At 40.5% G+C, this 25,402-nt stretch overlaps 1 protein-coding gene across 1 annotated transcript in view; it reads right to left on the bottom strand.

The window, feature by feature from the left end:
• EPS15L1 (epidermal growth factor receptor pathway substrate 15 like 1) overlaps nucleotides 1–25,402 on the bottom strand; it is a 732,190-nt gene that overhangs the window by 260,905 nt on the left and 445,883 nt on the right. Inside the window, exons 17-20 of the mRNA XM_053700047.1 lie at nucleotides 9,988–10,152; nucleotides 9,486–9,609; nucleotides 9,222–9,370; nucleotides 8,837–8,897 (exon numbers count right to left, since the gene is read on the bottom strand). Coding sequence (XP_053556022.1) covers nucleotides 8,837–8,897; nucleotides 9,222–9,370; nucleotides 9,486–9,609; nucleotides 9,988–10,152 — 499 coding nt within the window. The remainder of the gene's footprint in view (nucleotides 1–8,836; nucleotides 8,898–9,221; nucleotides 9,371–9,485; nucleotides 9,610–9,987; nucleotides 10,153–25,402) is intronic.

Raw genomic sequence — 25,402 nt, 5'->3', positions numbered from 1 at the left:
CTTGTAAAACCTCTCTCCCAAAAATAGCCTCCGAAGAAGTAAAAGTATCGAATTTGGAAAATTTGGAAAAGGTATGCAGCGAAGACCAAGTCGCTGCCTTACAAATCTGTTCAACAGAAGCCTCATTTTTAAAAGCCCATGTGGAAGCCACTGCTCTGGTAGAATGAGCAGTAATTGTTTCAGGAGGCTGCTGGCCAGCAGTCTCATAGGCCAGACGGATGATGCTTTTCAGCCAAAAGGAAAGAGAGGTAGCAGTCGCCTTCTGACCTCTCCTCTTACCAGAATAGATGACAAACAATGAAGTTGTTTGTCTGAAATCCTTAGTTGCTTGCAAATAGAACTTTAAAGCACGAACCACATCAAGATAGTGTAACAGACGTTCCTTCTTCGAGGAAGGATTAGGACCCCGAGAAGGAACAACAATTTCCTGGTTAATATTCTTATTAGACACAACCTTAGGAAGAAAACTACCTTATCTGCGTGGAACACCAAGTAAGGTGAGTCACACTGTAAAGCAGATAACTCTGAAACTCTTCGAGCAGAAGAGATAGCTACCAAAAACAAAACTTTCCAAGATAAAAGTTTAATATCTATGGAATGTAAAGGTTCAAACGGAACCCCTTGCAGAACTGAAAGAACTAAATTCAGACTCCATGGCGGAGCCATAGGTCTATAAACAGGCTTGATTCTGACTAAAGCCTGACTAAATGCTTGAACGTCTGGTACCTCTGCCAGACGTTTGTGTAAAAGAATAGACAAAGCAGATATCTGTCCTTTTAAGGAATTAGCTGATAATCCTTTCTCCAATCCTTCTTGGAGAAAGGACAATATCCTGGGAATCCAAATCTTACTCCATGAGTAACCCTTGGATTCGCACCAACAAAGATATTTTCGCCAAATCTTATGGTAGATTTTCCTGGTGACAGACTTTCTAGCCTGAATCAGGGTATCGATAACCGACTCAGAGAAACCACGCTTAGATAGAATTAGGCATTCAATCTCCAAGCAGTCAGACGCAGAGAAATTAGATTTGGATGTTTGAAAGGACCTTGCAGTAGAAGGTCCTGCCTCATTGGCAGAGTCCATGGTGGAACGGATGACATGTCCACTAGGTCTGCATACCAAGTCCTGCGTGGCCACGCAGGTGCTATTAGAATCACCGACGCCCTCTCCTGCTTGATTCTGGCAACCAGACGAGGAAGGAGAGGAAACGGTGGAAACACATAGGCCAGATTGAAGGACCAAGGCGCTGCTAGAGCATCTATCAACACCGCCTGGGGATCCCGGGACCTGGACCCATAAAGAGGAAGCTTGGCATTCTGACGGGACGCCATCAGATCCAATTCTGGAGTGCCCCATAGCTGAGTCAGCTGGGCAAATACCTCCGGGTGGAGTTCCCACTCCCCCGGATGAAAAATCTGACGACTTAGAAAATCCGCTTCCCAGTTGTCTACTCCTGGGATGTGAATTGCTGAGAGGTGGCAAGAGTGAACCTCCGCCCACCTGATTATTTTGGTTACTTCCATCATTGCTAGGAGACTCCTTGTTCCCCCTTGATGGTTGATGTAAGCTACAGTCGTTATGTTGTCCGACTGAAATCTGATGAATTTGTCCACAGCTAGCTGAGGCCATGCCTGAAGAGCGTTGAAAATCGCCCTCAGTTCCAGAATGTTTATCGGGAGAAGAGCTTCTTCCAGAGACCATAAGCCCTGAGCTTTCAGGGAGTCCCAGACAGCACCCCAGCCCAACAGACTGGCGTCGGTCGTTACAATGATCCACTCTGGTCTGCGGAAACACATTCCCTGGGACAGGTGATCCTGAGACAACCACCAGAGAAGAGAATCTCTGGTCCCCTGGTCCAACTGTATTTGAGGAGACAAATCTGCATAATCCCCATTCCACTGTTTCAGCATGCATAGTTGCAGTGGTCTGAGGTGTATCCGTGCAAAAGGGACTATGTCCATTGCCGCTACCATTGGTCCGATTGTCTCCATGCACTGAGCTACAGACGGCCGAGGAATGGAATGAAGAGCTCGGCAAGTAGTTAAGAGTTTTAACTTTCTGACCTCCGTCAGAAATATTTTCATTTCTACCAAGCCTATTAGGGTTCCTAGGAATGGAACTCTTGTGAGGGGGGAGAGAGAACTCTTTTTGATGTTCACCTTCCACCCGTGAGACCTCAGAAAGGCCAATACAATCTCTGTGTGAGACTTGGCTCTTTGGAAAGTCGACGCCTGAATTAAGATGTCGTCTAGGTAAGGTGCCACTGCTATGCCCCGCGGTCTTAGAACCGCCAGAAGGGACCCTAGCACCTTTGTGAAAATTCTGGGAGCAGTGGCCAACCCGAAAGGAAGAGCCACTAACTGATAATGCTTGTCCAGAAAGGCGAACCTGAGGAACTGGTGATGATCTTTGTGGATAGGAATGTGCAGATACGCATCCTTTAGATCCACGGTAGTCATAAATTGACCCTCCTGGATCATTGGTAATATTGTCCGAATGGTCTCCATCTTGAATGATGGGACTCTGAGGAATTTGTTTAGAATTTTGAGGTCCAGGATTGGTCTGAAAGTTCCTTCTTTTTTGGGAACCACAAACAGGTTTGAGTAAAAACCCAGCCCTTGTTCCACAATTGGAACTGGGTGGATCACTCCCATTGTATGTAGGTCTTCTACGCAGCGTAAGAACGCCTCTTTCTTTGTCTGGTCTGTAGACAGACGAGAAATGTGGAACCTTCCCCTTGGAGGGGAGTCCTTGAATTCTAGAAGATATCCCTGGGATACAATCTCTAAAGCCCAAGGATCGTGTACGTCTCTTGCCCAGGCCTGAGCGAAGAGAGAGTCTGCCCCCTACTAGATCCGGTCCCGGATCGGGGGCTACCCTTTCATGCGGTCTTGGAGGCAGCTGCAGGCTTCTTGGCCTGTTTACCCTTGTTCCAGCCCTGGTAAGGTTTCCAGGCTGCCCTTGTGAAGTGTTACCCTCTTGCTTTGCAGCAGGGGAGGATGAAGCGAGACCGCTCCTGAAATTTCGAAAGGAACGAAAATTATTTTGTTTGTTCTTTTTCTTAAAGGACATGTCCTGAGGGAGAGCATGGCCTTTTCCCCCTGTGATTTCTGAGATAATCTCTTTCAATTCAGGCCCGAAAAGGGTCTTTCCTTTGAAAGGGATGTTCAGTAGTTTGGATTTTGACGACACATCGGCCGACCAGGACTTTAGCCATAGCGCCCTGCGCGCCAGAATGGCGAAACCTGAATTCTTTACCGCTAACTTAGCTAGTTGGAAAGCAGCATCAGTGATAAAAGAATTAGCCAGCTTAAGAGCCTTAATTCTGTCCATAATGTCCTCATATGAGGTCTCCGTCTGGAGCGCATCTTCCAGCGCCTCGAACCAGAAAGCAGCTGCAGTAGTTACAGGAACAATGCACGCTATAGGTTGGAGAAGAAAACCTTGATGAACAAAAAATTTCTTAAGTAAACCCTCTAATTTTTTATCCATAGGGTCTTTAAAAGCACAACTGTCCTCAATTGGTATGGCTGTGCGTTTAGCAAGTGAAGAAACAGCCCCCTCCACCTTAGGGACCGTTTGCCACAAGTCCCGTGTGGTGTCAGATATGGGGAACATTTTCTTAAAAACAGGAGGGGGGACAAACGGAATACCTGGTCTATCCCACTCCCTAGTTACTATATCCGCAATCCTCTTAGGGACCGGGAACACATCAGTGTAAACAGGAACTTCTAGGTCAGAAAAGAAATCCAGCAAACCTCCCAGGCGTATAATCAATCAAAGATTTATTTGGAAGACCGTGCACAAAAACATATACAAAAAAAAGGTAAAACATACATAATGTCCCAACAACCTGGAACAAATAAAGGAATCGTCCCCTTTTCTGATGTTGTTACCGTCTAAACAACCAGCTTAAACCTCGTCGTTCTCCAGGACAAAGGCTTGCAGTACCCGGCTTACTGACCGGCTGATGACGTCATCGTAAGACGCCGGAGTGTGTCAACAGGCATTCACAGAGGCGGAGGCTCTCACGGAGTTTGGGACTTACCTGACAAAGATACAGCAACGGCAGTCTAAGGTGCTTCGTACCGGCCCGGGGACCCACAGAGTGGTGAACGATCCAGAGGCTGAACAGGCTGCTTGGTATCCGCTAGATCTTACTTGCGTTGGTGAGTCTTCACAATACCGCTTAAAATACTCTAAGGATTGATGCTGCTGGTTATGTACACTAAAAAAGTCTGGAGCTGTCTAAAGGGGGATTTCTTGTGATTTAGGAACTTCTAGGTACTTGTCCATTTTACACAATTTCTCTGGAACCACCAAAGGGTCACAGTCATTCAGAGTAACTAATACCTCCCTGAGCAATAAGCGGAGGTGTTCTAGTTTAAATTTAAAAGCTAACGTATCAGAGTCTGTCTGAGGAGCAACCTTTCCCGAATCGGAAATTTCTCCCTCCGACAGCACATCCCTCGCCCCCATTTAAGAACGTTGTGAGGGTATATCGGATACGGCTACTAAAGCGTCAGAATGCTCATAATCTGTTCTTAAATCAGAGCTATCACGCTTTGCAGGTAACACGGGCAGCTTAGATAAAAATACTGAGAGGGTATTATCCATAACTGCCGCCAAGTCTTGTAAGGTAAAAGAGTTAGACGCGCTAGAGGTGCTAGGCGTCGCTTGAGCGGGTGTAACTGGTTGTGACACTTGGGGAGAGGTCAACGGGCTAACCTCATTACCTTCTGTCTGAGAATCATCTTGGGCCACATTTTTAAGTGTGGCAATATGGTCTTTAAAGTGTATAGACATATCAATACAAGTGGGACACATTTTGAGAGGGGGTTCCACCATGGCTTCTAAACACAGTGAACAAGGAATTTCCTTGGTGTCAGACATGTTTAACAGACTAGTAATAAGACAAACAGGCTTAGAAATCACTTTAATCAAGCAAAAACACACTTTGCAAAAAAACGAAAAAGGCACACAATTTTCCAAAACAGTGAAAAATGCACCAAACTTTTTGAAATTTTCACAGTATGTACCTAAAGCATTGGTAAGATTGCACAACTAGCAAGAAAAACGATTAACCCCTTAATGCCCAAACCGGATCAATAGTAAGCTAACAAACCGGTTAAAACAACTTTAGCAACTTGCCACAGCTCTGCTGTGGCCCTACCTTCCCTTAGGAGTCAGATTTATGGGGAAAAAACTTCTTATGGGTCCTCAAACTGTAGCAGGAGCCTCCATGTGAACACAGCCTGAAGATCTAGTCAATCTAACTGCGCATCTGAGGCGCAAAATTAGGCCCCTCCTACCTTACTCCGGTGCTGTGAGGCCTAAGAAAACACTCCTAAGAGTTATATTATTAGCCATGTGGGTAACAACCCCTGTTAGAAACCCAAAGGGACCTTCAAAGTGTCTCAAAAAACGATATTTCTTAGTAAAAACCGTTTGCCATAAAAAAAAAGTGTCAACTTGCCATAAAATAGTGTCAACCAGCATAAATTAGCCCTGTTATGTAAGCTTGTAATTCCATACTTAGTCTCTGAATAAAGCTTACCCTTCCCTCATGGGGATCTTATCAGTCCTTTTCTAGCATTATCACAGTCTTGTCTAGAAATAAATGACTGAGCATACCTTATTGCAGCCTAACCTGAAAAACGTTCCCCCCAACTGAAGTTTTCTTGTACTCCTCAGTCCTGTGTGGGAACAGCAGTGGATTTTAGTTACAACATGCTAAAATCATCTTCCTCTCTGCAGAAATCATCTCTTTTCTGCTGGAGAGTAAACAGTACACACCGGTACCATTTAAAATAACAAACTTTTGCTTGTAGAACAAAAACTACAAATCTAACACCACATTCACTTTACCCTTCCGAGAGGGACCCTATTGCTTAGAGCCGGCAAAGAGAATGACTGGGGGGTGGAGCTAGAGGGGGAGCTATATGGACAGCTCTGCTGTGTGCTCTCTTTGCCACTTCCAGTTAGGAAGGAGAATATCCCACAAGTAAAGGATGAATCCGTGGACTGGATAGACCTTAAAAGAGAAAAGATAAGTAGATTTGTCAGTGTCAATGTCTGAGGTAGGATCTTCTGAATCAGAGAGATCCTCATCAGAGGAGGATATTTTAGTATGTTGTCGGTCATTAGAAATTTCATCAAATTTATGAGAAGTTTTAAAAGACCTTTTACGTTTATTAGAAGGCGGAATAGCAGACAAAGCCTTCTGTATCGCATCAGTAATATAATTTTTCACATCAACAGGGATATCATGTACATTAGAAGCTTATCATGACAACCGTTACAGCTGGAGATATAATCTCAGCTAACTTATAACAGATACACTTAGCTTTGGTAGAACTGTGATCAGGCAGCAGGGTTCCAACGGTGGTTCTTCTGAGACAGGATCAGATTGAGACATCTTGTAAAATGTAAAAGAGAAACAACATTAAAGCAAAATTTACAATTTCCTTATATGGCAGTTTCAGGAATGGGAAAAATGCAAACAGCATAGCCCTCTGAGCATATAGAAGACAAGAGGCATATAGGAAGTGGGGTGAAAAATAAACTAAATTTTTTGGCGACAAGTATGACGCATGACGCAAAAGGAAGTTAAAAAATTTTTTGGCGCCAACAACATCCGGAAATGACGCAACTCGTGTCATAACACGCAACCTCGTGCAAGGAAAACCTGGTGTCAACTAAGGAGCCGGAAATGATGAACTTGCGTCATCGAAGACGTACCTTCGCGCCAAAAAATTCTTGTGCCAAGAAGAAGAATAACAGCATGTTGAGCCCTCAGTCACTTTGAAAAAAATTACTATACCCAAGGTAAGACAACTTCCTAAACATGCTTCCCAAACTGAAACTGATAGTCTGCAAAAGGAAATATACATAGACCTGACTTATGTCAAATATAAGTAAAATACATATATTTAAAACTTTATATAAATACATAAAGCACCAAACCATAGCTGAGAGTGTCTTAAATAAGAAAAACATACTTACCGAAAGACACCCATCCACATATAGCAGATAGCCAAACCAGTACTGAAAAAGTATCAGCAGAGGTAATGGTATATAAGAGTATATCGTTGATCTGAAAAGGGAGGTAGGAGATGAATCCCTACGACCGATAACAGAGAACCTTTGAAAAGATTTCCCGCAAGGAAAACCATAACATCAATAGGCGACACTCCCTTCACATCTCTCTGACAAACACTGTACTCTGAGAGGAATTGGGCTTCAAAATGCTTAGAAGAGCTTATCATAGAAGAAATCATAGAAATCAAGCACAAACTTACTTCACCACCTCCATAGGAGGCAAAGTTTGTAAAACTAAATTGTGGGTGTGGTGAGGAGTGTATTTATAGGCATTTTGAAGTTTGGGAAACTTTGCCCCTTCCGGTAGGATTGTATATCCCATACATCACTATCTCATGGACTCTTGCCAATTATATGAAAGAAATATCTCTAGAACAACCGTCTATGAGTAAGCGCCACTAGAGGGTGCGAAACGCGTTAGAAGTTCCTTGGAGAGCCACCATGTTTTTATAAGTACACGTTTGGAGATTAAATTTTTGTGTGTACTGAGTGATTGGATTTGCCACTCATTAGGCCCTCCAAGTTTAATGGGATAAGTTTTTCTTTACTTTTATAACCGGAGTTAGGTGCAGCATATACTTCTGGTTACACCCCTAAAGCTGGTGTGGTATCGCAGCGGAGCCTGGAGCAGAACGCTGCGGTGTGTAAAGACATATTTATAGCCCTCTGGGGTTTCCAACAACAAACATTTTATATCAGAGGGATTTGCATAGCATTATTCACTGCTATTGCAGAATTGTTTATTAATTACTCACTTTAAATCTCTGTGTGTTTATCCAACAAGAAACCTTACAATTTGGTACATTGGACGGTGGAGGCTCAAACTGCCTGAACTGGAAATTTAACATAAAGTGGGATTCGGCCAGAAACCAGAGAGAATCTGCAGCATAAGTTTTAATTTCACTTGTCTATTTTTCTTAAATTCATATATATTAAGAACAAACAGGGAACATAGTTAAATGCCACAATTTAAAGGGGGTTACCTTCTTACACAGTAAGAATTGTAGAGAAGTAGCAGGTCTCTAAAACAAGTAGTACTAAGGGCAAGATTTATCATGAGGCAAATGCCCTGACCGGTTGCAAACTCGCTTATTTGAGCCTGCAACTGATATAAAGCAGCAGGGGTTAAACCGCTCCTTTATAAACCCCCTTTACCAATTTGAAATTTGTGGATGAAAATCACCCCGGATTCATTTGACAGGGTGACTGACAAGTCTTACTCACGCTACGTGAGGGTAGGGGGGCGGCATTGCACAAGTGTTCGCCCATGCAATGGTAATTATGGGAAACTAATGTGCCCCACAATCTGCTAATAAATGCGGATTGGTGCACAATGTGATTCTTTCCATTCACAGATTGATAAACCCTGCCCTAAATAAGCGTACAATTCTTCCTCTCTAAATTAAAGTTTTTGATTCTGCTACTTTTTTAAAGCATTTTGCTATTAGACATCGATCTAATAATCAATGTTGATGTTCCTAACTCAATTGTCTCAGAACATTGCATATTACACTAACTGCATCAGTGTTGCCAATAGCAGGCCTCACCACCTCCTTCTGAATAGTGGATCTCTCCCTCTTCAAATCAAAACTTCCTTCCCATACTCATAATCTAATTTCATGTACAATATATTAAAGTCTTGTTCTTTTCTACTCAAAGTCTGTAGCCTAACATTTATGATGTAGCTTCTACACCACTCCATTCATGTAGCCTTTTATTTAAATCAGCTCACCTGGCTCTTTCTTTGGCAATGTGGATGAGTAAAAAGGATCTCGGCTTTCAAAAGGATCAGACTAGGGGGAAAATATATACAAGTTATTCACACTCAGAAGATAGTGAACACTCCATCTGGTTTGCTCTTGATACAGTAATGACTGAAATTTACAAATCTGAGATATTTCAATATACATTTATAGCATTACTGAAGTAAAACAAAAAACAACTTAAATTACATATAAAATATACAGACATTTTTTATCCGACTCCTAACATTATTTAAAATAAAATATTAATCGACTAATATAAGCAAATACAAAAGGAAATCACACCTGACAGAAAATGTCTTGAAGTAATATGTATTCTGTTTTTAGGAATATCGTTTAGTAAGTGAATCTCACCTTTAAGGGCAGGGTCATTGAGTGAACATTATTCTTAGTGAATGGGTCAGCAGAAAAGGGATCGCCTTTGGCTGGCTTCTTAAAAGGGTCTTCTGATGTGGGGGCGTGGAATGGATCAGTCTCCTTAAATGGGTCGTCTCCGAAAGGATCTGAAGAATAAGAAACAGCTGGTAACCAATATCTCTCTGTGCCATTGACCATTACTGTGGCCACAGCAATCAATTCCATATATGACCAACAAGTAACAGTCTGATACCCACTTACTGCTTTTAAAGGGGTCTGCTCCTTTGAAGGGGTCAGTTGTAAACAAGTCTTCTGCTTGGAACGGATCAGTGTAAATATCCTGGCTACTATTATTGAGTACTGATTTACTTTTAAACGTATCATCCTGCAGGAAAGAAGATACTAATCATTTTAGAACAAAAGTTAAATGTTTTTAGGTCTCGCGTTTCCTACAATCTCAAGTGTACTAATGATATTTGCAATTTAAAGTATCAGTCACTCCTAGAGATGAAAGATGGCAGCAGCAACGTGTTAAGAGTATAATTGTCCAAAAATTCAAAGTAATGCCCTTTATAAAATATTTTAAAAGGCCGGCTAAAAGTTATACATTATGTTGCAATGCATCTTTCCATACTGCTAAAATCCTATTTAGCATAAACTCTAGGAAAAAAACATATCAGCCCAATGGTCAATTTCTTTTTTAACAAAATGAACATTACCAGGGTGTTATCCACAAAAGCACAGTATCCCCTCTATTTCTCACCGTTGTTGAAGGCAGCTCTGGCCTCTCTCTCTGGGGAAAGTTCTCTATTTCAGACAGGTTGTTTAGACTACCCCTAAGATCTCCATTCAGAGCTTCACTGTATTGCTCGATGCTCTTGTTCATTTCTTGCTGGCTCTCCTGCAGCTGTGATAGTTTGCATCTGGCCTGAGACAGAGGAAACAAATTTGACATGTAAGAACAATGTTCTGTATTAATTATTTAAGGCAAAAATGCATATCCAACTATAAAAGCTCTGTATTGCTGTATGTTAAGTCATTTAGCAGCACTTTATGATTAAACAAAATTTTAAGATTGGAATATAAAATATGTAATTATGCATAATAAAAAAAAACTTCAAACAATACTTTGATTATTTATTTTGCCCCTTTTCTGTAATTAAAATCTGAAGTGTGGGTTTTCCTGTTTTGAATTGGAAGTACACACTACTGACTTCATAAGCCTAACTTTGCCACATATCTGTCAATAATTGTCCTTACAAGGGTTCATCGGATAATAAAATGCAAAACAATGGACATTTTCTAAAAAAAAAATGCCAATAGCTAGTCTTGTCTAATGCAGAAAGTATTAAGGTTGGCTCCTTAAAATAAGTCAAGTGATGGCGGGATTGGCTACTGAAAAACATAATTTATGTAAGAACTTACCTGATAAATTCATTTCTTTCATATTAGCAAGAGTCCATGAGCTAGTGACGTATGGGATATATATTCCTACCAGGAGGGGCAAAGTTTCCCAAACCTTAAAATGCCTATAAATACACCCCTCACCACACCCACAATTCAGTTTAACGAATAGCCAAGAAGTGGGGTGATAAGAAAAGAGCGAAAGCATCAAAAAAATAAGGAATTGGAATAATTGTGGTTTATACAAAAAAATCATAACCACCACAAAAAAGGGTGGGCCTCATGGACTCTTGCTAACATGAAAGAAATGAATTTATCAGGTAAGTTCTTACATAAATTATGTTTTCTTTCATGTAATTAGCAAGAGTCCATGAGATAGTGACGTATGGGATATAAATACCCAAGATGTGGAACTTCCACGCAAGAGTCATTAGAGAGGGAGGGATAAAATAAAGACAGCCAATTCCGCTGAAAAATTAATCCACTACCCAAATCAAAAGTTTCAATTTTAAAAATGAAAAAAAAAATGAAATTATAAGCAGAAGAATCAAACTGAAACAGCTGCCTGAAGTACTATTCTACTAAAAACTGCTTCTAAAGAAGAGAAAACATCAAAATGGTAGAATTTAGTGAAAGTATGCAAAGAAGACCAAGTCATTGCTTTGCAAATTTGATCAACAGAAGCTTCATTCTTAAAAAGCCCAGGAAGTAGAAACTGACCTAGTAGAATGAGCCGTAATCCTCTGAGACGGGGAATAATCCGACTCCAAATAAGCATAATGAATCAAAAGCTTAACCAAGATGCCAAAGAAATGGCAGAAGCTTTCTGACCTTCCTAAAACCAGAAAAGATAACAAATAAACTAGAAGTCTGTCTGAAATCTGAGTAGCTTCAACATAATATTTCAAAACTCTTACCACATCATAAAGAATGTAAGAATCTTACCAAAAAATTCTTAGGATTAGGACACAAGGAAAAAACAATAATTCCTCCACTAATGTTGTTAGAATTCACAACTTAGGTGAAAATTGAAATGAGGACAGCAAAAAAACACCTTATCCTGATGAAAAATCAGAACAAGGAGATTCACAAGAAAGAACAGATAATTCAAAAATTGTTCTAGCTGAAGAGATGTCCAAAAAGAACAATACTTTCCATGAAAGTAATGAATGTCCAGAGCAAGCATATGCTCAAAGATAGAAGAGCCTGAAAAACCTTCAGAACCCAATTAAGACTCCAAACAGGAGAAATTGGCTTAATGACAGGTTTGATACGAATCAAAAACCTGAAAAAAATGATGAATATCAGGAAGTAACACTGCCTTATCCTGATGAAAAATCAGAAAAGGATATTCACAAAAAAGAGCAGATAACTCAAAAACTCAAAAACTCTTCTAGTAGAAGAAATAACCAAAAGGAACAATACTTTTCCAAGAAAGTAATTTAAAGTTCAGAAAATGCATAGTTTCAAACGGAGGAGCCTGTAGGATTTGAAGATTAAAAATGCCAAATCCTAGAATCCCTGCACCATAATTCAGCATAAAAGACTGAAAAGGTTCTTTCTATTGAAAATGAGCAAAGGGAATTAAATCCAATGCTGTGGCCATAAGACCTAAAACTTCTATGCATATATAGCAACTGAAGGAAATAATAGAGACTAAAGGTACCGACAAACGGAACACAATAAAATTGTCCCTTGTCTGATAGAGACAAAGACAGAGAAACAAATATCTGGAAACCTAAAAAAGGTGACCCTTGTGTGAGGAATCAAGAGCTTTTGAAAAAAAGATCCTCTAACTATGTCCTGAAGAGCAAAGTGAATCATAAGAGATTCCGCATCCTCAGAAAATAATCTGAATGAAATCAGAAAAATGAAAATATGCATTTATTGTATCTAATGAAAACAAATAATGCTATCACTGACCAAAAAGGCAGAATAGTTTGAATAAAACTCCAAAACCCAGTTCCTAAAAATGGAACTGGAAGAAATACCCCAGAAGATTCCAGGTCTGAGCAGCGCTTGAACCCCATGGGTGCCCAGCCATGCTTCAACAGTACCCAGAATATATAGGACAGGAACACACTTAAAGAAAGTGTTAGCCTTACTGGAATAAAATCAAAGAAATTTGGACCGAATAGAACCAAATAAATTTCAAAAAAGTCTTAACCTGCCCCTTGCCAGCCAAGCTGGAATACGGCACGTACATCGCAATATTAGGGAGCTGATTTCGAACTGAAAAATTTCCAATTATAAACATGTTACTTGGGAAAGAATTCAGGAAAGTTTTCTATCAGCCAATCGGAATTAAGGTAGGCAGTTTTAGTCTTAGAACTCAATCTTGAAGCCCAGAGTAACAGTTAAGAATTGAATCCAATTATAAAACAAATAATTGATTATCTTAGAACAAAAGAAATATGGATTTTTTTTTTTTTTTAAAAATCACAAAATTCTTCTAGCTAAAAAAGCTAAAGACATAGATTAACCCTCATTTGCGAAAATATTCAATAAAATGAAGACACAAATGAAATTATTAGCATGATAGTCCAGTTTAAAGGAACAGTCAATACAGTGGACTTGCATAATCAATAAATGCAAAACAAGACAAATGCAACAGCACCTAGTCTAGCAAATGTTGTCCCTTAACAATGCTACAATAAATCATAATCTGATACTTGATCTTAAAGTAAACAGAACAAAAATGAAGCAATTGCAATATCCAAATAAATCACAGGACCAAGAAAAGTACCTGAAACTAAATAATTTTCCATAAATAAGATACAACCATCTAAAGGAAAATAAATACTATTTTGCTATAGAAACAATAGCCTAATTAGTAGGAGTAGAGATAGCCCCAATAAATTGGAGAACCGTCCAAATTGAATTTAACTGCTGGCAAAGAATATAGTTTAAAACCTTTGAAGAAGGAAAAAAACATAATTTATGCTTACCTGATAAATTCCTTTCTTCTGTTGTGTGATCAGTCCACGGGTCATCATTACTTCTGGGATATAACTCCTCCCCAACAGGAAATGCAAGAGGATTCACCCAGCAGAGCTGCACATAGCTCCTCCCCTCTACGTCAGTCCCAGTCATTCGACCAAGAATCAACGAGAAAGGAGTAACCAAGGGTGAAGTGGTGACTGGAGTATAATTTAAAAAATATTTACCTGCCTTAAAACAGGGCGGGCCGTGGACTGATCACACAACAGAAGAAAGGAATTTATCAGGTAAGCATAAATTATGTTTTCTTCTGTTATGTGTGATCAGTCCACGGGTCATCATTACTTCTGGGATACCAATACCAAAGCAAAAGTACACGGATGACGGGAGGGATAGGCAGGCTCATTATACAGAAGGAACCACTGCCTGAAGAACCTTTCTCCCAAAAATAGCCTCCGAAGAAGCAAAAGTGTCAAATTTGTAAAATTTGGAAAAAGTATGAAGCGAAGACCAAGTTGCAGCCTTGCAAATCTGTTCAACAGAGGCCTCATTCTTAAAGGCCCAAGTGGAAGCCACAGCTCTAGTGGAGTGGGCTGTAATTCTTTCAGGAGGCTGCTGTCCAGCAGTCTCATAGGCTAAACGTATTATGCTACGAAGCCAAAAAGAGAGAGAGGTAGCAGAAGCTTTTTGACCTCTCCTCTGTCCAGAATAAACGACAAACAGGGAAGAAGTTTGGCGAAAATCTTTAGTTGCCTGCAAGTAGAACTTGAGGGCACGAACTACATCCAGATTGTGTAGAAGACGTTCCTTCTTTGAAGAAGGATTTGGACACAAGGATGGAACAACAATCTCTTGATTGATATTCCTGTTAGTGACTACCTTAGGTAAGAACCCAGGTTTAGTACGCAGAACTACCTTGTCTGAGTGAAAAATCAGATAAGGAGAATCACAATGTAAGGCTGATAACTCAGAGACTCTTCGAGCCGAGGAAATAGCCATTAAAAACAGAACTTTCCAAGATAACAATTTTATATCAATGGAATGAAGGGGTTCAAACGGAACACCTTGTAAAACGTTAAGAACTAAGTTTAAACTCCATGGCGGAGCAACAGCTTTAAACACAGGCTTGATCCTAGCTAAAGCCTGACGAAAGGCCTGGACGTCTGGATTTTCTGACAGACGCCTGTGTAACAAGATGGACAGAGCTGAAATCTGTCCCTTTAATGAACTAGCTGATAAACCCTTTTCTAAACCTTCTTGTAGAAAAGACAATATCCTAGCGATCCTAACCTTACTCCAGGAGTAACCTTTGGATTCGCACCAGTATAGGTATTTACGCCATATTTTATGGTAAATCCTTCTGGTAACAGGCTTCCTAGCCTGTATCAGGGTATCAATAACCGACTCAGAAAAACCACGTTTTGATAAAATCAAGCGTTCAATTTCCAAGCAGTCAGCTTCAGAGAAGTTAGATTTTGATGTTTGAATGGACCCTGTATCAGAAGGTCCTGTCTTAGAGGTAGAGACCAAGGCGGACAGGATGACATGTCCACTAGATCTGCATACCAAGTCCTGCGTGGCCATGCAGGCGCTATTAGAATCACTGATGCTCTCTCCTGTTTGATTTTGGCAATCAATCGAGGAAGCAGCGGGAAGGGTGGAAACACATAAGCCATCCCGAAGTTCCAAGGTGCTGTCAAAGCATCTATCAGAACCGCTCCCGGATCCCTGGATCTGGACCCGTAGTGAGGAAGTTTGGCGTTCTGGCGAGACGCCATGAGATCTATCTCTGGTTTGCCCCAACGTCGAAGTATTTGGGCAAAGACCTCCGGATGAAGTTCCCACTCCCCCGGATGAAAAGTCTGGCGACTCAAGAAATCCGCCTCCCAGTTCTCCACTCCCGGGATGTGGATTGCTGACAGGTGGCAAGAGTGAGACTCTGCCCAGCGAATTATCTTTGATACTTCCATCATTGCTAGGGAGCTTCTTGTCCCTCCCTGATGGTTGATGTAAGCTACAGTCGTGATGTTGTCCGACTGAAACCTGATGAACCCCCGAGTTGTTAATTGGGGCCAAGCCAGAAGGGCATTGAGAACTGCTCTCAATTCCAGAATGTTTATTGGAAGGAGACTCTCCTCCTGATTCCATAGTCCCTGAGCCTTCAGAGAATTCCAGACAGCGCCCCAACCTAGTAGGCTGGCGTCTGTTGTTACAATTGTCCAGTCTGGCCTGCTGAATGGCATCCCCCTGGACAGGTGTGGCCGATAAAGCCACCATAGAAGAGAATTTCTGGTCTCTTGATTCAGATTCAGAGTAGGGGACAAATCTGAGTAATCCCCATTCCACTGACTTAGCATGCACAATTGCAGCGGTCTGAGGTGTAGGCGTGCAAAAGGTACTATGTCCATTGCCGCTACCATTAAGCCGATCACCTCCATGCATTGAGCTACTGACGGGTGTTGAATGGAATGAAGGACACGGCATGCATTTTGAAGCTTTGTCAACCTGTCTTCTGTCAGGTAAATCTTCATTTCTACAGAATCTATAAGAGTCCCCAAGAATGGAACTCTTGTGAGAGGAAAAAGAGAACTCTTCTTTTCGTTCACTTTCCATCCATGCGACCTTAGAAATGCCAGAACTAACTCTGTATGAGACTTGGCAGTCTGAAAGCTTGAAGCTTGTATTAGAATGTCGTCTAGGTACGGAGCTACCGAAATCCCTCGCGGTCTTAGTACCGCCAGAAGGGCACCCAGAACCTTTGTGAAGATTCTTGGAGCCGTAGCCAATCCGAATGGAAGAGCTACAAACTGGTAGTGCCTGTCTAAGAAGGCAAACCTTAGATACCGGTGATGATCTTTGTGGATCGGTATGTGAAGGTAAGCATCTTTTAAATCCACTGTGGTCATGTACTGACCCTTTTGGATCATGGGTAAGATTGTCCGAATAGTTTCCATTTTGAAGGATGGAACTCTTAGGAATTTGTTTAGAATCTTTAAATCTAAGATTGGCCTGAAAGTTCCCTCTTTTTTGGGAACCACAAACAGGTTTGAGTAGAACCCTTGTCCTTGTTCCGACCGCGGAACCGGATGGATCACTCCCATTAATAACAGGTCTTGTACACAGCGTAGAAACGCCTCTTTCTTTATCTGGTTTGTTGACAACCTTGACAGATGAAATCTCCCTCTTGGGGGAGATAATTTGAAGTCTAGAAGGTATCCCTGAGATATGATCTCTAGTGCCCAGGGATCCTGAACATCTCTTGCCCAGGCCTGGGCGAAGAGAGAAAGTCTGCCCCCCACTAGATCCGGTCCCGGATCGGGGGCTCTCGATTCATGCTGTCTTTGGGGCAGCAGCAGGTTTCCTGGCCTGCTTGCTCTTGTTCCAGGACTGGTTAGGCTTCCAGCCTTGCCTGTAACGAGCAACAGCTCCCTCCTGTTTTGGTGCAGTGGAGGTTGACGCTGCTCCTGTTTTGAAATTCCGAAAGGGACGAAAACTAGACTGTCTAGCCTTAGCTTTGGCTTTGTCTTGAGGTAGGGCGTGGCCCTTACCTCCTGTAATGTCAGCGATAATTTCTTTCAAACCGGGCCCAAATAAAGACTGCCCCTTGAAAGGTATATTAAGTAATTTGGACTTAGAAGTAACATCGGCTGACCAGGATTTTAGCCACAGCGCCCTACGTGCCTGTATGGCGAATCCTGAGTTCTTAGCCGTAAGTTTGGTTAAATGAACTACGGCCTCCGAAATGAAAGAATTAGCTAGTTTAAGGACTCTAAGCCTGTCCGTAATGTCGTCTAGCGTAGATGAACTAAGGTTCTCTTCCAGAGACTCAATCCAAAATGCTGCCGCAGCCGTAATCGGCGCGATACATGCAAGGGGTTGCAATATAAAACCTTGTTGAACAAACATTTTCTTAAGGTAACCCTCTAATTTTTTATCCATTGGATCTGAAAAAGCACAGCTATCCTCCACCGGGATAGTGGTACGCTTAGCTAAAGTAGAAACTGCTCCCTCCACCTTAGGGACCGTTTGCCATAAGTCCCGAGTGGTGGCGTCTATTGGAAACATCTTTCTAAATATTGGAGGGGGTGAGAACGGCACACCGGGTCTATCCCACTCCTTAGTAACAATTTCAGTTAGTCTCTTAGGTATAGGAAAAACGTCAGTACTCGCCGGTACCGCAAAGTATTTATCCAACCTACACAGTTTCTCTGGTATTGCAACGGTGTTACAATCATTAAGAGCTGCTAAGACCTCCCCTAGTAATACACGGAGGTTTTCCAATTTAAATTTAAAATTTGAAATATCTGAATCCAATCTGTTTGGATCAGAACCGTCACCCACAGAATGAAGCTCTCCGTCCTCATGCTCTGCGAGCTGTGACGCAGTATCAGACATGGCCCTAGTATTGTCAGCGCACTCTGTTCTCACCCCAGAGTGATCACGCTTGCCTCTTAGTTCTGGTAATTTAGACAAAACTTCAGTCATAACAGTAGCCATATCTTGTAATGTTATCTGTAATGGCCGCCCAGATGTACTAGGCGCCATAATATCACGCACCTCCCGGGCGGGAGATGCAGGTACTGCCGCGTGAGGCGAGTTAGTCGGCATAACTCTCCCCTCGCTGTTTGGTGAAATTTGTTCACATTGTACAGATTGACTTTTATTTAAAGTAGCATCAATACAGTTAGTACATAAATTTCTATTGGGCTCCACCTTGGCATTGGAACAAATGACACAGATATCTTCCTCTGAGTCAGACATGTTTAACACACTAGCAAAAAAACTTACAACTTGGTTATAATCTTTTTTGGCAAAAACGTACTGTGCCTCAAAGAGGTACTAAACGATTAAATGACAGTTGAAATAATGAACTGAAAAACAGTTATAGCATCAAACTTTAAAACAACACAACTTTTAGCAAAGGTTTGTTCCCATCAGTAAAATAACAATAATTAAATTTGACATAAAAAATACAAAGCAACGTTTTTATTCACAGTCACTATAAGAATTCTCACAGCTCTGCTGAGAGAATTTACCTCCCTTCAAAGAAGTTTGAAGACCCCTGAGATCTGTCAGAGATGAACCGGATCATGCAGGAAATATAAAAGTAACTGACTGGAATTTTTTGATGCGTAGCAAAGAGCGCCAAAAACGGCCCCTCCCTCTCCCACACAGCAGTGAAGAGAAACGAAACTGTCACAAATAAAAGCAAAAAAAGGCTGCCAAGTGGAAAATAATGCCCATTAATATTTATTCACACAGTACCTCAGCAATGTAAACGATTCTACATTCCAGCAAAAACGTTTAACATGATAAATAGTTATTAAAAGGATTAGTGACCTTTAACAGAGTAGTTCCGGTGAAATACCATCCCCAGAATACTGAAGTGTATACATACATGTCATTTTAACGGTATGGCAGGATTTTCTCATCAATTCCATTCAGAAAATAAAAACTGCTACATACCTCAATGCAGATTCATCTGCCCGCTGTCCCCTGATCTGAAGCCTTTACCTCCCTCAGATGGCCGAGAACAGCAATATGATCTTAACAACTCCGGTTAAAATCATAGTAAAAAACTCTGGCAGATTCTTCCTCAAACTCTGCCAGAGAAGTAATAACACGCTCCGGTGCTATTGTAAAATAACAAACTTTTGATTGAAGTCATAAAAACTAAGTATAATCACCATAGTCCTCTCACACATCCTATCTAGTCGTTGGGTGCAAGAGAATGACTGGGACTGACGTAGAGGGGAGGAGCTATGTGCAGCTCTGCTGGGTGAATCCTCTTGCATTTCCTGTTGGGGAGGAGTTATATCCCAGAAGTAATGATGACCCGTGGACTGATCACACATAACAGAAGAAAAGAAAATTCTCAGCCTATTCCATTCCCTAGTATGGGGAATTGAAAAGAAAACCTCTGAAAATACAGAAGAATAAATAGGCAGAAATAGTGTCAGCTAGTCTTAAAGAACTAGTTACCTTAATATCCAAAATAATCAACACCTTTTCAACAAAGAACAAATGTACTTAAATAATAAAAAAATAATAATAAAAAAAGTAGATTTGTTAGTGTCAATATCTGATGAAGAAAATTCTGAAAGAGAAAAAACATCAGAGAAGGATAAATCAGTATGTTGTTGAAACTTCAATAATTAAAAAAGAAGTGAAAAAGACCTAAAAAATTTTATTAGAAGGCACGAAGTCAGACAAAGCCTTTAAAATAGAATCAGAAAAATATTTCTTATAAATCTTCTAAATATTTAATGTACATAAGATGTAAGAATGGCAATATATAAAGCATAAATACTAATGGATTCTGCATGTAAAAGTATATCATAATAACTTATTACAAACCATAGCTAAAGATAAACATTTATAACATTTAAAATAAATTAACTTAGCTTTGGTAGAACTGAAACTCATTTAAGCGTTTTTCCAGAAGTGGCTTCTGATTCAGGGTCAATCTGAGACATCTTGCAATATGTAATAGAAAAAACAACATATAAAGCAAAATTGATCAAATTCCTTAAATGACAGTTTCAGGAATGGGAAAAAAATGCCAATGAACAAGCTTCTAGCAACCAGAAGCAATAAACAATGAGACTTAAATATTGTGGAGACAACAATGACGCTTGAAAAAAGCCGCCCACATTATTTGGCGCCTAAATGCTTTTGGCGCCAAAAATGACGCCACATCCGGTAACGCTGACATTTTTGGCGCAAAAACGTCAGAAAAATGACGCAACTTCCGGCGACACGTATGACGCCGGAAATTACAAGAAAATTTTTGCGCCAAGAATGACGCAATAAAATGAAGCATTTTCAGCCCCCGCGAGCCTAACGGCCCACAGGAAAAAAAGGCAAATTTTAAAGGTAAGAAAAATTTAATATTCAAATGCATTATCCCAAATAATGAAACTGACTGTCTGAAATAAGGAATATTGAACATCCTGAATCAAGGCAAATAAATGTTTAAACACATATATTTAGAACTTTATATAAAAGTGCCCAACCATAGCTTAGAGTGTCACAGAAAATAAGACTTACTTACCCCAGGACACTCATCTACATATAGTAGAAAGCCAAACCAGTACTGAAACGAGAATCAGTAGAGGTAATGGTATATATATATATATATATATATATATATATATATATATATATATATTTATATATATATATATATATATATATATATATATATATATGAGTATATCGTCGATCTGAAAAGGGAGGTAAGAGATGAATCTCTACGACCGATAACAGAGAACCAATGAAATAGACCCCGTAGAAGGAGATCATTGAATTCAAATAGGCAATACTCTCTTCACATCCCTCTGACATTCACTGCACTCTGAGAGGAAAACCGGGCTCCAGCCTGCTGCGGAGCACATATCAACGAAGAATCTAGCACAAACTTACTTCACCACCTCCATGGGAGGCAAAGTTTGTAAAACTGAATTGTGGGTGTGGTGAGGGGTGTATTTATAGGCATTTTAAGGTTTGGGAAACTTTGCCCCTCCTGGTAGGAATGTATATCCCATACGTCACTAGCTCATGGACTCTTGCTAATTACATGAAAGAAAACAATTGTAGCAAACAGAGTTGCAAAAAAAGAAAAAAAAATATGCTTACCAGATAATTTCCTTTCCTTCTTTACAGGGAGAGTCCACAGCTGAATTCCTTACTTGTGGGAAATATTGAACCTGGCTACCAGGAGGAGGAAAAGAAACCCCAGCCAAAGGCTTAAATACCTCCCCAACTTCCCTCATCACCCAGTCATTCTGCCGAGAGAACAAGGAACAGTAGGAGAAATATCTGGGTGAAAAAGGTGCCAGAAGAACACATTAAAATTTTGGGCGGCCCATCGGAAAACACGGGCGGGAGCTGTGGACTCTCCCTGTACAGAAGGAAAGGAAATTATCTGGTAAGCATAATTTAGGTTTTCCTTCTTAATACAGGGAGAGTCCACAGCTGCATTCCTTACTTGTGGGAAATTATTTCCAAGCTCTAGAGGACACTGAAGGCTAACGGAAGGGCAAAAAACATAATTTATGTAAGAACTTACCTGATAAATTCATTTCTTTCATATTGGCAAGAGTCCATGAGCTAGTGACGTATGGGATATACAATCCTACCAGGAGGGGCAAAGTTTCCCAAACCTCAAAATGCCTATAAATACACCCCTCACCACACCCAAACTTCAGTTTAACGAATAGCCAAGTAATGGGGTGATAAAGAAAGCAGCAAAAAGCATCAAAAAAGGAATTTGGAAATAATTGTGCTTTATACAAAAAATCATAACCACCATAAAAAGGGTGGGTCTCATGGACTCTTGCCAATATGAAAGAAATGAATTTATCACGTAAGTTCTTACATAAATTATGTTTTCCATGAGCTAGTGACGTATGGGATAGTAATACCCAAGATGTGGAACTCCACAGAAGAGTCACTAGAGAGGGAGAGATAAAAAAGGAAATTTATGCTTACCTGATAAATTAGTTTCTTTTACGATATGACGAGTCCACGGATTTCATTCTTACTTATGGGATATCGCTTCCTGGTCAGCAGGAGGAGGTAAAGAGCACCACAGCAGAGCTGTATATATAGCTCCACCTTTCCCTCCCCCTCTAGTCATTCGACCGAAGTTTGGAAGAGAAAGGAAAAGCCAAGGTGCAGAGGTGACTGAAGTTTAACAAACATAAAGACCTGCCTTAGAAAATGACAGGGTGGGCCGTGGACTCGTCATATCGTAAAAGAAACAAATTTATCAGGTAAGCATAAATTTCCTTTTCTTTTACAAGATATGACGAGTCCACGGATTTCATCCTTACTTATGGGATACAATACCAAAGCTATAGGACAAGGATGAAAAGGGAGGGACAAGACAGGAACCTAAACAGAAGGCACCACTGCTTGAAGAACTTTTCTCCCAAAAACAGCCTCAGACAAGGCAAAAGTGTCAAATTTGTAAAATTTGGAAAAATTGTGAAGAGACGACCAAGTTGCTGCCTTGCAAATCTGTTCAACAGAAGCATCGTTTTTAAACGCCCATGAGGAAGCCACAGCCCTAGTAGAATGAGCCGTAATTCTATCAGGAGGCTGCTGTCCAGCCGTCTCATATGCAAAACGGATACTCATCAGCCAAAAGGAAAAAGAGGTAGCTGTAGCTTTCTGGCAATACTCACGGTACTTGTGAACGAGCAATTGAGATACGTATAGAGCAGATGGGACCGCTCTATACGTCAACACACTAAAATATAGGAAGTAGAGGATGGGAGGAGTAAGCATGAGAACGGTAGGACATCAATATGTTATTAAAAATTTACTAATATAATCAATAACTAAAAAATAAAGTTAGGGATCTTAATATATATTAATAGCATACATTGATGTGTTACAAAGGGACAAACTTTACTTTCACTTTAATATCTATGGAATGCATAGGTTCAAACGGAACCCCTTGAAGAACCTTAAGAGCTAAATTCAAACTCCAAGGAGGAGCAATAGGTCTAAACACAGGCCTGATTCTAGTTAGAGCCTGACAAAAAGATTGAACATCCGAAATATCTGTCAGACGTTTGTGTAGCAAAATAGATAAAGCAGAAATCTGACCCTTTAAGGAACTTGATGATAACCCTTTCTCAAATCTTTCATGGAGAAAGGATAAAATCCTAGGAATCCTAATCTTACTCCATGAGTAGCCCTTAGGTTCGCACCAATAAAGATATTTACGCCATATCTTATGGTAAATGTTTCTAGTAACAGGCTTACGTGCCTAGATCAAGGTATCAATGACCGAAACAGAGAACCTTTGCTTAGATAAAATCAAGCGTTCAATCTCCAAGCAGTCAGCTGCAGAGAAATTAGATTCGGATGATGGAAGAGTCCCTGAATGAGAAGGTCCTGCCTCAATGGAAGCTTCCACGGTGGCAGAGAGGACATGTCCACCAGATCGGCATACCAAGTCCTGCGAGGCCACGCATGAGCGATGAAGATCACCGAAGCCCTCTCCTGTGTGATTCGAGCAATCACCCGGGGAAGAAGAGCAAACAATTTATGTAAGAACTTACCTGATAAATTAATTTCTTTCATATTAGCAAGAGTCCATGAGCTAGTGACGTATGGGATATACATTCCTACCAGGAGGGGCAAAGTTTCCCAAACCTCAAAATGCCTATAAATACACCCCTCACCACACCCACAATTCAGTTTAACGAATAGCCAAGAAGTGGGGTGATAAAAAAGTGCGAAAGCATATAAAAAAAGGAATTGGAATAATTGTGCTTTATACAAAATCATAACCACCACAAAAAAAGGGCGGGCCTCATGGACTCTTGCTAATATGAAAGAAATGAATTTATCAGGTAAGTTCTTACATAAATTATGTTTTCTTTCATGTAATTAGCAAGAGTCCATGAGCTAGTGACGTATGGGATAATGATTACCCAAGATGTGGATCTTTCCACACAAGAGTCACTAGAGAGGGAGGGATAAAATAAAGACAGCCAATTCCTGCTGAAAATAATCCACACCCAAAATAAAGTTTAACGAAAAACATAAGCAGAAGATTCAAACTGAAACCGCTGCCTGAAGTACTTTTCTACCAAAAACTGCTTCAGAAGAAGAAAATACATCAAAATGGTAGAATTTAGTAAAAGTATGCAAAGAGGACCAAGTTGCTGCTTTGCAAATCTGATCAACCGAAGCTTCATTCCTAAACGCCCAGGAAGTAGAAACTGACCTAGTAGAATGAGCTGTAATCCTTTGAGGCGGAGTTTTACCCGACTCAACATAGGCAAGATGAATTAAAGATTTCAACCAAGATGCCAAAGAAATGGCAGAAGCTTTCTGGCCTTTCCTAGAACCGGAAAAGATAACAAATAGACTAGAAGTCTTTCTGAAAGATTTAGTAGCTTCAACATAATATTTCAAAGCTCTAACAACATCCAAAGAGTGCAACGATTTCTCCTTAGAATTCATAGGATTAGGACATAATAAAGGAACCACAATTTCTCTACTAATGTTGTTGGAATTCACAACTTTAGGTAAAAATTCAAAAGAAGTTCGCAACACCGCCTTATCCTGATGAAAAATCAGAAAAGGAGACTCACAAGAAAGAGCAGATAATTCAGAAACTCTTCTGGCCGAAGAGATGGCCAAAAGGAACAAAACTTTCCAAGAAAGAAATTTAATGTCCAATGAATGCATAGGTTCAAACGGAGGAGCTTGAAGAGCCCCCAGAACCAAATTCAAACTCCAAGGAGGAGAAATTGACTTAATGACAGGTTTTATACGAACCAAAGCTTGTACAAAACAATGAATATCAGGAAGAATAGCAATCTTTCTGTGAAAAAGAACAGAAAGAGCAGAGATTTGTCCTTTCAAGGAACTGGCGGACAAACCTTTATCTAAACCATCCTGAAGAAACTGTAAAATTCTCGGAATTCTGAAAGAATGCCAAGAAAAATGATGAGAAATACACCAAGAAATATAAGTCTTCCAGACTCTATAATATATCTCTCTAGATACAGATTTACGAGCCTGTAACATAGTATTAATCACAGCGTCAGAGAAACCTCTTTGACGAAGAATCAAGCGTTCAATCTCCATACCTTTAAATTTAAGGATTTCAGATCCTGATGGAAAAAAGGACCTTGTGACAGAAGGTCTGGTCTTAACGGAAGAGTCCACGGTTGGCAAGAGGCCATCCGGACAAGATCTGCATACCAAAACCTGTGAGGCCATGCCGGAGCTACCAGCAGAACAAACGAGCATTCCTTCAGAATCTTGGAGATTACTCTTGGAAGAAGAACTAGAGGCGGAAAGAT

The sequence above is a fragment of the Bombina bombina genome, chromosome 2 (assembly GCF_027579735.1).
Source record: "Bombina bombina isolate aBomBom1 chromosome 2, aBomBom1.pri, whole genome shotgun sequence".
NCBI classification, from domain to species: domain Eukaryota; kingdom Metazoa; phylum Chordata; class Amphibia; order Anura; family Bombinatoridae; genus Bombina; species Bombina bombina.
Note: the sequence above shows the minus strand (reverse complement) of the source record. Positions and strands in the feature narration are given on the sequence as shown.